This window comes from Lampetra fluviatilis, chromosome 17 (genome assembly GCF_964198595.1).
Source record: "Lampetra fluviatilis chromosome 17, kcLamFluv1.1, whole genome shotgun sequence".
Lineage (NCBI taxonomy): Eukaryota > Metazoa > Chordata > Hyperoartia > Petromyzontiformes > Petromyzontidae > Lampetra > Lampetra fluviatilis.
The window spans coordinates 5,915,289-5,932,517 of NC_136291.1; the positions used below are offsets into that span (position 1 = coordinate 5,915,289).

Sequence of the window (17,229 nt, forward strand, 5' to 3'; positions counted from 1 at the left end):
TTTACTCGTAATGTGCTTGCCCGGCGGCGGTTAAACGTCCATTCAGCGGCACGTTTTGCCGTGTAACCCACGTTGCGCGCACGGCACAATCCCCGACACCTCCGCCCCCCGTGTCGTCGGACAGGACGAGGGCTGGCTCACGCTGGAGTACCTCCCGCTGCGCGTGGGCGAGTCGAGCGGGCGGCTCGTGCTGCAGAGCGCCGAGCTGGGTGCCTTCACGTGGGACCTGCAGCTGCGCTCTTTGCCCGCCGCTCACGAGAAGCCGCTGCACTTCCGGGCTTCGCTCGGCGCCAGCCACACGCAGGCGGCGCGCTTCGTCAACTACTCGCGACAGAAAAGCGAATACGCCTGCAAGGTAGGAGCGGGGCTCCCGCCCGCCGCCAGACAAAAAACCTGATCGCCAAATAGCAGGGTTGACGTTGCATTTTTGGGGGTTTCCTGTCCCCCCGCGGAAGGAGGGCTAAATTTCGATTTAAAGCTTTCGTGACTGCAGGGATTCATCTTCTTGGTTCTTTCGGAAAAGTCACGTAGAAGGGAAATAATAAAATAATAAAAATAAAACATAATAAAATAATTCTCACGACGTTTCGGCCACAACGCAAGCAGCCGTCTTCAGGTGGAGAACAGGTCTGTCGAGAAGGCAGAGTCTGAATGGCACGCCCCAGGCTTGGAGCGACTATTTAAGCTGGGATATTTTCCTTCTACGTGACTTTACCGAAAGAACCAAGAAGAGGAAGGAGGGGCTTTTATGAAGTAAGGGGTTGGGTGACCGTGGGGTTTGTTAGTTGGAGAGGACTCGCTTACCTTGCACCTCTGATTAGCACGGTTGGCTACGTACGGTGCAAAAGAAGTTCAACATGCATACCTTGCCGTCTCCTGCCTTTAAACAGAGGAGTGCAATTGATCAGATCCGGTTGCCATGTAATTATGCATCGTTTCATCGGAGGAGTGCAATTGATCAGATGCGGTTGCCATGTAATTATGCATCGTTTCATCGATTAAGATTGATTACTATGCTCGTGATAGATACAGGCATCGAATTGTGCAAGCATGAATTGAATTGATAATTTACATATTATATGCAAAGCATATGCTTATGCTATATTTAGGCGAATTGGAGCGAACGCATTGAAACAGAAAAAACGAGACCAAAAAATGTTACGTTCTTGGATCAAATGCCAACTCCAAATAAAATGTCACCAAATAATTGCGGGGACGATTTATTGCTTGCCAAATATATGGGTACTTGCTGAAAGACAGCTTTGTTGTTTTGAATGTACACCAAGTCTAAAGCGATGGGTAATGTAAGATGCATTTGATGGTAATGTCCTTCTTCTTGGTTCTTTCGGTAAAGTCACGTAGAAGGGAAATAATACAATAATTACATGGCAAATAATAAATTACATGGAAAATAATACAAATAAAAGTATATAATAATAATAAAACATATGTTTTCTTTTTATTATTTCCCTACTACGTGAATTTACCGAAAGAACCAAGAAGATGAATCCCTGCAGTCACGAAAGCTTTAAATCGAAAGTTAATGTCCTTGTTTAGTGTATACATTAATTAACCATCTTGATCTGAAGCTTTTGTCACTACAGGTGGGACGATCGCTTGCGTGGCGATCGAAACGTCGTGATGTATTATTATTTTTCTACGTGACTTTACTGAAAGAACCAAAGAGTATTCATTAACCACTTGCTTCTCATGTCACTGCCGATGTCCATAAAATTTTTAAGCAGTGGAAAAAAAAGGTCTCGTGCTTTGTCTGTGCTCGGGAGCAGATCAACAGCGGGGACTTCCACGTGGAGAAGACGGTGACGGCTGCTCCGGGAGCAGCTGGAGGCACAGAGGTCAGCGTGGACGTGCTGTACGAACCCAGCCACCTGGGCGACACGCGGGCACTGCTCACGCTGTCCTCGCCACAGGTGAGCCTAGCACCACCGAGCCACAGTAAGCAAAGCCGCAACACAACACGCCAGTCCCAACACAAAACCCCGGGCCACCACATTCTGTCTGGAAAGGTAATGCGTACATGTACAGCCCTTTTGTCACTCCACTGCTCGATAAGGGGTTAGTTGACCATACTTCATGATCAGTGTATGTTGTTGAAGGCAGGGGGCATAGATGTGGGAGCTTATTGTCCTTCCCCCGCACCTCCGATTAGCACGGTTGGCTACGTACGGTGCAAAAGAAGTTCAACATCCGTACACACAATGGATTTTGCTGCACTGCCCTCTGCTGCCCACCACGTAGCCCCGTAGCAACCTATGACGCATGGTCACCCACCCGAGCATCATCTCACCTCAGACCTGATTAGCTTCCGAGATCTGACGTGAATCTGTCGCATTCCGGCGTGACGTGGCCGTGGGCAGCGCGGCGGTAGTGCGGCAAAGTCTCGTGCGGAGCCCGCGGCGCCGATAACAACCCATCGGACCGTGTGCACGCGCAGGGCGGGGAGTACACGATCCCGCTGGTGGGCGTCTGCTCGGCGCCGCGGCCCCAGGGCCCCTTCACGGTGCGCGCGGGCTTCACCGTCTCCGTCCCCTTCAAGAACGTGTTCGCGCAGACGGCCTCCTTCGTGGCCGCCGTCGACAGCCCCGCGTTCAGCGTGCGCGCGGCCGGCGAGTCGGTGCGGCCCAAGCGCACCATCACCATCGTCGTGGGGTTCGAGGGAGCCCCCGGGGCGGCCCCCGTCACGGCGCGCCTCACCGTCTCTTGCCCCCAGCAGCCCGCCTCTTCCTGGATCTTCTACCTGCGCGGAGTCTCCGCCGAGAAGTGACCGACGCGTGCCTGCCGGGCCACCCGACCGCTGGGCGGCGTTCGTTCAGGGGCGGTGGTGGTGGTTATTTGGGAAGTCACGAAGCTGCTTTGTTGTCTTTTTTGTCGTCCTGCGGTGATTTTGCGAGTTGGAATCGTTTTGTGATACGTGTGGAAAATGAGTATGCAGCCATCGTGTAATGGTTAGCACACGCCATTTGCAATCCAGAGGTCATCAGTTTGATCCGATGTCTCGGGCGTGGCAGTTAAACCAATGGGCAAGTTTGTGAACCCTTATGCAGTCAATCGATGCATTGTTACATACCTAATAATTATTATTGTTTATTAAGGGCAAGCATGAGTCTTGAGATGCTTTCAAGGAGGTGTGATGTTTGGCCAATTAATTTAATATCGTAGATTGGCGGTGTTGAATCGACCTCACACACCTCTTGCAAAGCTTTATGAAGCAAAAACCTACGTTTCCAGGTTTGTCACGTGACGTTACAGCCCATGGTGCTGCTGCTACCTATCCATCTCCACCGTACACAAAAAAAAACGTGAAAATTGCACTGTAAACATTTTAAATGTTGTTGTAAAGTGTGTATTTTAGATTATCAAATTTATTTTGCACAAATTATTTTACTTTAATCGATATTTTATGTTAACATGAGATTGAAGTTATTGAATGTTTTTAATATGTGTGATATTTTATTTAAAACCAACACATTAAAATTGCAGTCAAGCAGCTGACAGCTTCCTTATTCTCCGCACTGAATCTGAATACTCGCTGTTGTTACAATGTCTACCACTTGCTCACCGTAACTTCATCACTTAGGAATACTTAGCCAGTACATACTGCTTCAGAGGCTTTCCATTCACACAATAATTACGACGTTTGTGATGATGTAGTCAGCAGGTTGAGATGTCAAGGAGAAGTAACAATGCTTGCAAACGTGGATTTGTCCAAGTTTGTGCTCCAGCACACATTAAGTACAATACTACTAGCAATATTTAACCATCATAAGCCTGTGGGGGGAAATTCCATGTTATTATTACAGGGACCAGATCTTCCAACAGACTACTACATCTGATCACCTGGTCCTCTTCTTCTTGGTTCTTTCGGTAAAGTCACGTAGAAGGAAAATAATAAAATAATAAAAATAAAACATTATTAAATAATTCTCACGACGTTTCGGCCACAACGCAAGCAGCCGTCTTCAGGTGGAGAACAGGTCTGTCAAGGAGACAGAGTCTGAATGGCACGCCCCTGGCTTGGAGCGACTATTTAAGCTGGGATGGAGGGGGGAAGGGCGCCTTGAAAAAATAATTTGCATATCAAGAGGAATTTAGCATATTTATGGGAAATGCAGATATGCGATTAGTACTACTTGTGAAATGCGTAGGAGGTTTGGCGAGGGGTTTAAAGTCAGTATGCCCATGCATTATGCAGCATTAGCAGTATCAAAGGGAGGGAGTAAGGTTAGAATTAATAAAGGGAAGGAATGTTAATAATATGGCGCCGCAGCAACTAATATGCTTATAGCCTGGACCTCGTTTTACCAATCTCGGACATCCAGAGAAACAGAACCATGATGTGCCTGAGTTGACCTTCATGATTTGAAATTACTATCGGGCAAGGAGGGGATTGATAATAAACGTCCACATGTTCATATAAAGGTTTGCGAGTGAGCCAGTGGATGACTTCAGAAGTAGCCTGGAGAATATCTCAAATGCTGCCAGTGAATGACTGCAGTGGGCAGTGGTTTTAAGCTCTACGAGTGAACAAGTACATTCATCCAAGTTTAAAACCCGTCTTCATCTAGCAGAACGAGAGTGATGGTGTCCGTGGCCTCTTGCCTACATGTACTCATCCATCTGTTGAGTTTTACAAGCAGATGGTGTGTTGGCGTGGACACAAACTAAACTCGAGTTATCCAAACGTTTATGCTCCTAACGCAGCCAAGAGAACAATAAACAGATCTACGCTCTGTGTCTTTGTATATTAGACGAGCCGGCTGTACTGCCCTTTCCAAACCAATATTAATGCAGCAGCATTTGTCTCAGCAAGTAAACTTACTGGACCATCTGGGTCTCATCGGCATTCAGATCTGTTAAGGGGCCGTCCATAAATGACGTCACGCACCTAGGGGGGGGGGGGGGTCAGACATTTTTGACGATGTGTGACGAGGGGGGGGGGTTGAGAAATGTGACGTCACATAAAAATGCGCAATTTAAAATAAATATAGACAAAACGTTCTACTTAATTAAAAATACTTTTTAATAAATGTTATCTCCTACAACATCAGAGTGCAGCGCCACATTAAATACGCACTACAATGAAAATAGTTTGAAGCATGTGTTATTTTGGGGGGGGGGGGGTCTGACTTTGTGACGTCATATTTGAGGGGGGGGTCTGACTTTGTGACGCCGTGTGACGAGGGGGGGGGTAAAAAATCCTCCAAAATCGCGTGACGTCATTTATGGACGGCCCTTAAACGTGTGCCACGCGATTACCAGGTGTGACTTCGAACAGCCCCATAAGTACCGCGTGTATAAAATATGGAGCCCCCCCCCCCCCAGTGCCGGATTAAGTTAGTGAGGGGCCTGTAGCATATGTTATAAAGGGGCCCTAAATAAAATAATGTAAACAAAATTTTAACTTGCATAGCAAAGTAATTGTATTTTTTCATTTGCTATAAGCCAGATAATACAACAAATCGATAACCTTAAACACCCAGTCGTTCATAAAAGTTTAAGGCGGTATAGTACTATAGTAATAGAGCAAGTGCAGAATCACTGAACCGGTATTTATAGCTTCAAAGCATTTAGCGCGGGTCCCTTAGCATATGGAGCTACTTTTGCTCCTAGAATAATCCGGCACTGAAACCCCCCCCCCCCCGTTCAACGGAGAGAGAGAGAGGAGGAGGAGGAAACGAGCTTTGCCCCCCCGAAACGCAGCCGCCCGAAATGCGAGAAACTCCAAAACCCCGCCTCGCCTGCGCCTCCTCGTCCTGCCCCAACCCCCTCGCCCCCGCCGCAGCCCGAGACCCCGAGACTCGTTCACTCGGCAGGGGATCCGAGGGAGCAATACACCCACACACACACACCCCCCACACACCACACCGCCTCATTCTCCCACGAGCCGAGGGGTGAGAGAGGCAGGAGGAGTCTTGTAGCCGGGGGTGCTGCGGTGGCGGTGCCGGGGATCCAGGTTGTGAAATCCGGAGCGAGAAAGAATCCCGATCGGGACACACAGGAAACTGTTGCGTCGCTCCCCGACCACCACCACCACCAACCACCCCCACCGAACAAGTGAGTACGAGACAAAAGAATGCGCGAAGGAAGAGAGAGAGAGAGTTTTGCTTTTAGAAGATGGAGGGAGACTTTTTTGCTGGATGGTCAACGCGTTAATGCGCAGCAGTCGATGGCGGTTAATCTTGCGTTGCGAGTTCATCTCTTTGCGTTGCTCTCGTTGCTGTTGTCGAAGCCATAGGACGCTCAAACAAATACACAGGTTACACAACTGCCCGGTGATGTATCTTGCCGGAGTTGAAAAGCAACTTTTTGTTCTAAACGTAAACGCTCGCCGTGGCCAGGAAGCGATGAGCTAAACGTTGGGTTGGTTTTGATTCTGCGCTGCGCGGATTCTTCTCGGAATACAAAACAAGTGGCGCTTACTTACCTGTTCACACACCTCGCCATGCTCTTTCTGCTAGGTGACAAGGCCCGTGGTTCGTCTTCATTAAGAGCCGCTTGTGCCCTCTGACCCAACGCTGCAAAAATTCACAACAACAACAGCAGCTCCAGCATCATCATCATCATCTTCGGTGGGTTTGTTAGTTTTAGATATTTTCTTTGTCGTGATAAAAAAAACTTTTCATTTCAAGTTAAACGTTCAAAGGTGCTCGCGAGCTCGGCTGGTGATGGCACTGATCACGGGGGCGAGGTTAAATGGCTTTTACATGCGGCTGGCATTCTTTTAAATAGCCACACACGTGCATCCAAACACGTGCGCGTGATAGATGTAGGTGCCAGGTGATGGGGTCGCGTTGACACGATGGTGGTTGTGGACCTTTTACGCGTGAACGTAAAGGTTCAGTGATATCTAAACCGGTTTAACACGTGGGCTTTCGCGACCGATATAGGTTTTTTTGTGTGTGTGTGTAAGATCGCGTAAAAATAAATGTGTCGTTGAACCCGCCGCCACCCGACACGGCCAATTAGTTGAGGTTTATTTAACACGTAGGCTTTGGAGACCAATATTATTCATAATATAGGTTTTTGGGTCAGATCACGTTATTATTTATAAATGTGTCGTAACCCTCCACCACCCCACACGACCAAACAGTAAAAAATGTGTCACGTTTTTCAAAGGACAAAATAATTCACTTCTTTAGCCCACCGGTGTGTTGAAGAGAGAATCAACAGCATTTTAAAATGCCAATCTTGCCCGATGAAGCTGATTGTTATTATCAGCGAAACGTCGCACTATTGACATTTTAAAATGCCGTTGATTCTCTCTTCAACACACGGGTGGGCTAAAGAAGTGAATTAATTTGTCCTTTGAAAAACGTGACACATTTTTTACTGTTTGGCCGTGTCGGGTAGTGGAGGGTTACGACGCATTTATAAATAACGCGATCTGACCCAAAAAACCTATATTATGAATAGTTGAGGTTTGTCGCGTAAACATAAATGTTTGTGGATTCGCTCTCCTATTGCTGTACTAGTCACGAATTGGCACGTGTTTTGTTTACGTGGCGAACCTTTACTAGCTGCGTCGGGTGGTGGCGGGTTCAACGACACATTTATATTCACACAAAACACCGATATTATGGATCGATATCTGGGACTCCCCCCAACTTCGCCGATTCGCACTGATCGATGCCTCCATCCAAAAGTGGGTTGACCCAAGGAATGTGGTTCATGTGCAAATGAACGTGCTCTGATGATGGACACTGAAACGATGATTGTAAGTTTGCCCGTAACAAGTAACAGCGAAAATAATAAAATAATAAAAATAAAACATAATAAAATAATTCTCACGACGTTTCGGCTACAACGCAAGCAGCCGTCCTTAGGTGGAGAACAGGTCTGTCAAGTAGACAGACTCTGTCTACTCTGTCTACTTGACAATTATTTTATTATGTTTTATTTCTATTATTTTATTACTTCCCTTCTACGTGACTTAACCGAAAGAACCAAGAAGATGAATCCCTGCAGTCACGAAAGCTTTAAATCGAAAAGTAACAGCGAGTTGATGGGATCTACCGCATATTGTTGCAATGTGTGTAGATGTGTATTGATTACGAGTGTGTGGCCGTGAATAAACATCACCACTGGGGAGACAAAGGCGGCCCAGGGTGCGGTTCTCGAACACACAAAACCACAAACCCTCATGCCCTGCCGGCCTTCAGAGGTGCTCGCGAACACGGGGCAAAGACAAAGATCCCCCGTGTAGCCTTGACAGACTGTTGGGGCAAGTGCTGTTATCGAGCGCCTTTGTCTCGCGAGTGGCGATGTTTGCTGCACACCTGCACCAGGTACTCATTTGAGGCTGAGTCGACCTAGGGGATGAGACCGGTTTCAAACAATCGTCGCTGGGTGTTGGCCACGAGCCGGAATCGAACTCGGGTGGCCGGGTTCGTAGCGCAGCGCGCTGACCGCTACACCACCGCTCCCCACGGGGCACGCGTGGGTGTCCACGTGTGTCATACGCGTTGTTTAAAAAGCACGTGCGTTTTGTATTGGCAGGTAGACTAATGAAAAACAATCACATGTCTGATTTGGAGACACGTAGGGTGCGTTTGTGATCGATGGTCAGAAAGGCAGTGATTTCCTGCTCGTATGACCGTTGAGGCGGACATTCCACATTCCTATGGCAGAGATGAGTCTATCCAAAGGACAACCACGTGTTCGCTTCCCTACCAGAGTGGCACGCACTTTATCTGTGCGGAGGGATGATGGGCCGAGTCAACCCCCAACCAGGACGTGAACTCGCAACCTTCGGATTGCGAGCCGCTGGCTGGCCTGTGTCAATGTCCCCAATGGAGACCTCTCTCTCTCTGTTCTTTCCCCATGTGACGAGCAGCAATCAGCATGAGACTGCCCATTCCGGCGGTGGTGCTGAGCCTCCTGGCCTGCTCCCTGCTGCTGCTGTTGCTGCCCTCCCCAGCCATGGCCTGCAACAAGGTGCTGTGCGCCAGCGACGTGAGCAAGTGCCTCCTGCAGGTGAGACGGGGACACGAGCCGGAAACCCCCAGAGATCAAGAGGAGGTTGTGGGTCCCTGCAGAGTACGGTGAGACGTGAGCCCTGGCGAGCAGCAGTGGTGAGTGTGTGTCGTAGGGTTTGCCACCTGTCCAGCTGTGACCCGGGCACTTTGGGAATTGGCATCTGTTATTGTATGCATGTTGAACGTCTTTCGCCGACCGTGCTAATCGGAGGTGCGGGGTGGAAGGACGACAGACTAAACACAAAAAGCAGGTAGGGTGGGCAGGCATTGATTTGTATTTTATTATGGTAGACTGCAGAGTTGTATTAGGCCCAGACTGAATGAGGTATATGTCTGGGTTGGATCGAGAGTGGTAAAGGTGGCAACCCGAGGTAGGCGAGCGCGAGGGGTCGTGGGGGAGGGAGAGTCAAGAGGTGATGTGACCACCAGAAACGAAATATGGCTCGCACGACCGAATACCGTCGGTAGCCCTAAGGGGCCGTCCATAAATGACGTCACGCGATTTAGGACGATTTTTGACCCCCCCCCCTCGTCACACATCGTCACAAATGTCTAACCCCTCCCCCTCCTAGGTGAGTGACGTCATTTATGGACGGGCCCCTAACCAGCCGACCAACAGCCACCAAAAACACCGTGGTGCCGAAATATTGATGATGCAGTGAACGAGATTTTATTGAAAGTTCCAAAACGGCATTGCCAACTCGAGAAACGCTGTAGCTGAAGCGGCGCGACACTAGGGGGCCTCGCTTGACACGCAATGGCGAGGAGCGTGACAGTCGAGGATTTCACGAGTGTGGGAGGTCACGTGGAGCGAATGTGAAAGGAGAGTGTGACAGGTTGTGGAGAGTGAGGGCAAGAAGAGTGTGAGAGGTCACGGGGAGTGTGTCGAAGGTCAAGGAGTGCGAGTTTGAAAGGTCACGGAGAGTGGGTGTGAAAGGTCACCGTTAGTGTGAGGTCAAGGAGAATGGATGTGTGGTTATCGGAGGTGAGTGTGAGAGGTCATGGAGAGTTCAGGGAGAAAGGGTATCTGGTGGTCACGGAGCAGGGGAAGGGTTCACAGTTACAGGGGTTACACAACTGTGAGCGTGCGTGTGTTCGCGTCTGCCTGCACGCGCGTTCAGGAGCTGTGCCAGTGCAAGCCAGCGCTGGGAAACTGCTCGTGCTGCCGCGAGTGCATGCTGTGTCTGTCCACCATGTGGGACGACTGCTGCGACTGCGTGGGTAAGGACATGGGGTGGGGGGGGGGTGCATGGAGGGGCCAGAGGAACCCCGTCCGGCACGATAACCAGTGGCGTAGCTATCGAGCGTGCAGGCGGGTGCTGTTGCACCAAGAGCCTACGGGCTGAAGGGGACCAGGCGTCGGGACGTGGCGGGGGGTGGTTGCCCATATCATTCCTTTGCACCAGGGTCCATGCCAAGCATGCAACACCACCAGTGATGACCCCACCTGAACATCCGATACGCCTGGAGGTGGGGTTGGTGAATGGCACAGAGATTTGAAGCGTGACTCCACCTGAAAGGCGTCGAGGGTGCCTATAGGAGGCGGCACAGTCAGACGATGACATTTGCAGAGTGGAGTAAAGATTTTAAATTTCGCTTTAAGCTTTCGTGACTGCAGGGATTCATATTCTTGGTTCTTTCGGTAAAGTCACGTAGAACCCAGAGTACGGAGGAAAGATGTTCATAATCCGATTGACAAGGAGTAGAAGAAGAGTGAGAAAAGATGAGAAAAGTCTGGTGATGGTATGACGAGAAGTGTGCTGTGAGCGCACGAGTTGGTGGGAGTCTGATACGAACGGGGTTATATGCGTGTGAACGTTACGTAAGAACCGTTTGGATGTTGCGGATAGTTTGAAGTTCACACGAGGGTAAACCCAGGGTGGTGGTTTTTCCGTCACGCCGACTGTTGACAGTGGTCACGGATGATTTCCACAAGTAGTAAACTGAGATTGGGATGTGACGTCAATGACCGTTTCACAGATTATCTTTCTGGGCAGATGATAGAGTCGTATTAGCAGATTCTAGTCAAATGAGTAGAGGATGTTGCGATAGAGCCAGAAACACTTGGACATGTACAAAGATGGTTTTGAAGAGGCTGTTATGAGGTTATGTATGGCAAAGAGTGAGGTTGATATCACGTAGAGACGAATTGTTAGAGACAAAGCACAGCAGAACACCCACGAAGATATAAAATGGAATGAAGAAACTTTAAAAGTGGTGGATAACTTTTCAGTACTTGAGGTTACCCGATTGTAAATGGAGCTGAATAGCATAATCCAGTCTACAACGCCTACAGCGGTGTGAAAGGTTTGGTATTTGAAGAGATTCCTAGACAATGGCAGATGATTTGGATATGTGAAGTTTGTCATACCAACAGCCCTCATGCTTGCAGCAGAAACATGAACATAGGGAGCAATAGAGGATGGTAAAACAAGTGTGGTGCCAACAACGAGAAGAGACACAAGGATGATAAACTTGGGGGGTGAAATAGAATGGATGAGAGTGATGGTTGAAAACTCTCAACTATTTTAACTATAAACTATTACAATTTTACCAGGTAAGGCCCACTGAGCTATATAGCTCTTTTTCAGAAGCAACCTAGCCACAAATAATATATCAACTACGTGGCTTATGTGCAAATATTTCGCAGCCAATACTCTAAACGCTTCTAAATGTGGAGGGGGAAAAAACCGGAGGACCCGGAGAAAAATCCACGCGACCACGGGGAGAGAGAGAGAGACTTGCAAACTCAAAATACACAGGTGTCACAGGGTCGAGATTAAACTCACGACCTCCTCTGTACTGGGCCAGGTAGTTGACATCTCGTCACCACGCGGCACCCCTCGAGACACATGGAGGAAGGTTGGGCAGGGGCAGAGCGCCCAGACGGGGATTTCTGATGCAAGAACCACGGGGAAGAGGACTGCTATTAATATTACTTGCAGGAACTAATATGTTTATATATTCCATCAAGGTCCTTAGGATCTTCTGATCTAAAACTGCTCGGCACTTCCAGGTCTAGGATATGCTCTTTTGGTGATCGAGGTTTTGTCAGTGTGGCACCCAAGCGATGGAACGCCTTGCCACTTGATATCAGACAATCAAGAGGCGGTGTTGAGAGATGTCTGCTTTAAAAACCCGGCTCTTTAAACGGGCTTTGCCTCTTTAGTTTGGTCGGTTGCCCTGGTTCTGTTCTTCTTTCCTACTTTTCATGCACTGCGCATTATACATTTTAATTATTATCCACGGAAAAGTTGTAAGAAGAGACTTGGAGAGAGTGGAAACACTTCTTGGATATTGAACAAGAAAGAGCATGGGGAAAGAGAGGGAGGTGCAGGAACATTGTTGGTAAAAAAATAACCCCGCCCGACCTGTTGTGCATGATGGTCGCCCATCCAAGTACGATCCAGGCTCAGGCCCTGCTGAGCTTTTGAGGTCCGTTGAGACTGGGTGCATTCCAGGCGATTTGCTCAGACTCGTCTTGTGTACAACGCGCGAGTACATTTTTGTTCATCGAGCGCTGCCACACAATCAACATTTCTCGTGACGTGGAAAAGCTGCTCAAATTCTTCTGCAGTGGGAGTGCTTCATAGTAATAATCAAACATATACGGCTGCTTGTGACACAGTTTGCACTTTATTGTTGTCCAGTGGCCTATTTGAGCACAACAATGGTGTAACGGTCGTTTTCCTTAGTTCACAAATCCGACCTTTTCACATATCCGCCTATACCTCAGTCTCCAGCAAGTCAAGATGTAGAACTGTAGAACTGTACGTAGCCAACTATGCTAATCGGAGGTTCACATATGATGTTGTACTCAGTTATTAATATTAAAGATTTTGAAGGGAGGGAAACAAATATTTACAAATATAAATTGAATAACGCCCTTGTTTTTAAAGACAGTCCTCACCACAGAGAACCGTAGTGGCATGACCGCACTATGATAGCTGGTGCCAAACTGTGCCACACGCCTTCCCGCATGGCTTTGTAGGAGCCTCGGTACCAATAAAGTTAATTCATTTTTTCTTTCCGGTTGAGTTTTGATGACGTACACCTACGTCATCGGAACGGCATCAGAAGAAAAACTGACATACATGTACGTCATCGGAACGGGTTAAGAGCGATGCGCGTTACCCGCCTGCCCTGCCTGCGCCCTGCCCCACCGACGTAGGCATGTGCAAACCGCGCAACAAGACGGACTCGCACCCGACGGCCAAGAGCTCCGTGGAGGAGCTGTCCGATCCCATCCCGTCACTGTTCCGCGCACTGACGGAGCGCGAGACGACGCTCAACTGGAACGTGCGCTCCTTCCCCGTGGCCGAAGAGCTGTCGCACGCGCACCACCTGCTCCTGCACGGAGACACGGGTGAGCGGCGGCGCCCGGGACGGCCCAGAGGGATGTTTGGTGGCACGTGCCGGCAGTGTCTTCTCATGGTTTTGTCATTATTTTTTTTTTTCCCCTGAAATCTTATTGCAACGTTCCACTTCTTGAGGTAAAGGTGCAGCCTTGCAATTCCTTGCTCAGGCTATTGTTGGCGGAAGGGACTTAAAGGGAGCTCTTTAACGCGTATTTTTGAGCTACTCTTCCATGCTGGCCAGATGGATGTCTTGGAAGAGGTGGGAGTGCCGACACTTTACCTCGCCGCATACAACCTGCCAATTAACTGTGGCGTACCCATTTATACCACAGGATGGACAGGCAAAAGAGATTTAAGAAAACATCCATAGTTTCAACTGAAATGCTGGATGCTCAGGCGACCTCGTAATTGCACCCCAGTGTGCCATCCCTTATACTGTGGCAACATTGAAATAGAGTAGGCCATGTGTACCCACAGCCGAAATTAGTAAATTTTATAAATTACTTAAATGAGAAAAGCCACAAAGCAACATCACTCCGTACTGCCACGCATGCCAGCTGGCTGGCCCGTGCTGCGTTCACCTTGTGGCGCAACTGGGACAGCTGCCACCAGCGGTCCCCTGCTATAGGGTACGTCAATGTCCTGCATGGGAGGCACCGTACAAATGTTGAGCGAAAATGAATTGGTTCCGTTTGGTACAAGGTTTATCCTGGCTGCAGCCACGATCAGGATGGATCATGGCTGAGGAGCCCCCACTCACCCCCTGCCCCCCCCCCCAACCCTCTCTCTCCTCTCCACCTGCCAGGTACGTGGCTCACTTCGTCTGCGCCCAACTGCACCGTCGTCTTCTTCAACGAGTGCCTCTCCATCAACAAGTGCCGCATGTCGTGCGAGTCCGTGGGCGCCTCCAAGTACCGCTGGTTCCACAACGCGTGCTGCGAGTGTGTGGGGCCCGACTGCCTGGACTACGGCAGCAAGCACGCCCAGTGCCTCAACTGCATGGTGTGAGATCGGGTCACGGGGTCACGGGGTTACTGGGCTTCCGGGGGGGTCATGGACAGCATGGGGCCAGCCAGGGCCACTGTGTCAGCAGGCCCAAGATGAGACGAGGTTAAGTTGTTTTTAGAGTTTTCAAAGTGCACCGATGTATAGGTTTGTAGTTCTGGCACGATTATCTGACATTTCACTACACATCTTAGGAGATTGTTTAGTTCCTGAAGAAACTCCCAGCACGTGGAGTGAAATTCCACCGTAGAGCTGAACATATCTCCGTTAGATTTTGCCCAATAAATGCAAAGCTTAGGTTTGGCAATGAGAGAGCAGAGGTTCAGGAATGAGAGGGTGTGTATGTGGTATGATTAGCGCCGATCGCCATCCACTGCAGATAGCGTGGGGAGGGAGTGGTAGGAACCAGAGCATATTCTCAAGCCCCAGTTTGACATCCTTGTGGGCATCGGTAAGGAGTTTTTGGCCCGGTCACAATGCTGCAATGTCGTTGGAAATGTTAAAAGTTTCCAGAGACTGTTTTTACAGGGTCGTCCCTTCAAACAGCAAGTGCTAAAAAGAGAATCCGGTTATATAAAAGTAGAGTTGTACATCTGATTTGTAGCCTCACCTAAATTAAGAATGCTTTTAGCCGAAACTTAACCGTGCATTTGACAAATGCCTGTTGGCACTGCACACAATTCACACCACCGTGAAGGAAAGCTTCTTGCATAACCGGTACTTTTGCTTCATGTTAAGTTTGAAATGCTTTTTTATATATTTAGATTTCTGTTGTTTTTAAAACAATCTAATACTTGTTTACATAACTCAAATACGATTTGTTTGCTGTCGTGTTGCTTTTTCACTTGCATTAAACACTTTTTTTTAGGAAAGGCAATCACCTGTTCAAGCATCAGCAATTGTTTCTTTTCATGTCTGTGGCCGCCATTCAAGAAAAAAAATCTGTCCCATGGGAGTTGTTCACAACAGGAGGTTGGGACTTATTCCAAAGTTGACAAGTGGGAATTGTGAAAACACTCGGTCAGGTTGATGCCACCGATTGCCAAGTGGAGACACCTCGTTGCGGAGATGTCCCAAAACAATTATAGATTATTTACCGCACTCGATTCCCCAGGTCTCAAGACTTTCAGGAGGGTCCTAGCCAAGCTTTCAGCATTGGAATGTTTGGCCAATAGCAATTATGTTGTAAATGTGTTTGGCTATGGGAGGAGGCCAGAAAACCCAGAGGAAAACCCCACACATAACAATGGGAGAACATCTTCTTGGTTATTTCGGTAAAGTCACGTAGAAGGTGAAGTAATAAAATAATAAAAATAAAACATAAAATAATTCTCACGTTTCGGCTACAACGCAAGCAGAAGACGGCTGCTTGAGTTGTAGCCGAAACGTCGTGAGAATTATTTTATTGTTTTATTTTTATTATTTTATTATTTCCCTTCTACGTGACTTTACCGAAAGAACCAAGAAGATGAATCCCTGCAGTCACGAAAGCTTTAAATCGAAATTTAATGGGAGAACATATAAACGCCACACAAAGGCATCCGAGCCAGGAGTCGAACCCAAACCCTTCTTTGCCAGAGGCACACAAGTGCCCTCCCTGTCATGCAAATTTGCACCCCCCCCCCCCTGCCGGCAAGTGCACTTGGTTTGGTCCAATGTCCCCCCCCCCTCCCTCTCTGCTCTGGAGCTCACTTCCTTGGTTGCCATGCCGACCACTGTGGCCGTTACTGGAGGCATGTGGGTGAGTCGCCCGCCGTATCCCTGCGCGCGCGTGCGTGCGTGATGGGGCCCGGAAATAATCCTTCCACTACTGCAGAGGAGAAAAAAAGGGCCATTTTTGACACAGCATTCAAACGTTTGCAGTACGGTTATACGAATAACACATTGAATGCAACACTTATATTAAGTTCGTTTGTTTTATTTGTAAGTTAATTGTAAGTTAAAACACCTGGTTTAATCTCGGATCACAAATAATCACAAAAAACAAATGGCTGGGTAAAAATCAGGTTTCACTTTTGAAAGATAATGAACTGGGTAAGATGCGGTGAAAGTAAATGGCAAGAGGGAGTTGTGTGGGAAAGAAAACACGGCAGCGGCATCACTCATTAACATCATGTGATTGAAATGCTTAGTCAACATGTCACATTTAAAATTTGTACCACTCAAAAAAAAGAACATGAATTTTCAGAGTACACGACCACATTAGATTTCCGAGCTTACAAGGGGGAGGGGGGGCATTTAAATAACAAAAGCCCCGTGTGTGTCCTAAATACAATAATAAAAAAAACTTACACAAAACAAAACTCAGCTTACACAGGACAATACTCAGCTTACAGACATCGTTGACTTTTGAGCGGTTTTAACACAACGCGTTTAACCGAATGCCAAATTTGCACCCTGATGTAACCGGAGTCCCATAAATTACACAGCACGGCGCGACGGGCAAGCTGAACATCACGGGTGGCACGAGAGGGGGCCTGGGTGTTGCTGCGATGTGGCCTCAGACTTTAAGACTCATCATTCTTTTCTTTGGTAGTAGTCAAAAGAACATCTTCAGTGGTCGACAAGGAGTGTGGTCGCTACAGGCCAGGCTTCGCACATGATCGCACCGCGGACTTGCCAAGAACGTCGAGGGACAATGTACCGCGTTCATGGGCCAACTCCCAAACAACGTAAAGCTTCCAGCCCTCTGTGAAATTCTGCCGTGAAATATGTGGGGGGGGGGGAGCAAGGTGGTGAAGCAGGGAGGGATGAACCGGCCACTCGCGTTTTATGCCGAAAAAATCTAAAGTTCTATTTTTTCAGGATCACATTTCCCAAGCGCGTCTTGTTTGATGCGGAACTTCCTCGCAGCTGCGAACTGGTTGACG

At 48.4% G+C, this 17,229-nt stretch overlaps 2 protein-coding genes across 9 annotated transcripts in view; both read left to right on the forward strand.

The window, feature by feature from the left end:
• HYDIN (HYDIN axonemal central pair apparatus protein) overlaps positions 1–3,355 on the forward strand; it is a 120,359-nt gene extending 117,004 nt beyond the window's left edge. For all 8 annotated transcript variants that reach the window (XM_078864051.1, XM_078864050.1, XM_078864056.1 and 5 more), the window contains exons 86-88: positions 125–355; positions 1,788–1,931; positions 2,456–3,355. In XM_078864051.1, the coding sequence (XP_078720177.1) occupies positions 125–355; positions 1,788–1,931; positions 2,456–2,785 (705 nt within the window). In that variant the 3' untranslated portion in view covers positions 2,786–3,355. The remainder of the gene's footprint in view (positions 1–124; positions 356–1,787; positions 1,932–2,455) is intronic.
• A 2,447-nt stretch (positions 3,356–5,802) lies between these two features.
• Positions 5,803–15,236, forward strand: TWSG1 (twisted gastrulation BMP signaling modulator 1). Its single transcript, XM_078864058.1, has 6 exons — positions 5,803–6,075; positions 6,480–6,590; positions 8,855–8,994; positions 10,118–10,217; positions 13,168–13,362; positions 14,160–15,236. The coding sequence occupies exons 3-6, from the start codon at positions 8,863–8,865 to the stop codon at positions 14,360–14,362; spliced, it is 630 nt and encodes a 209-aa protein (XP_078720184.1). The 5' UTR covers positions 5,803–6,075; positions 6,480–6,590; positions 8,855–8,862; the 3' UTR covers positions 14,363–15,236.
• Positions 15,237–17,229: the final 1,993 nt, after the last annotated feature.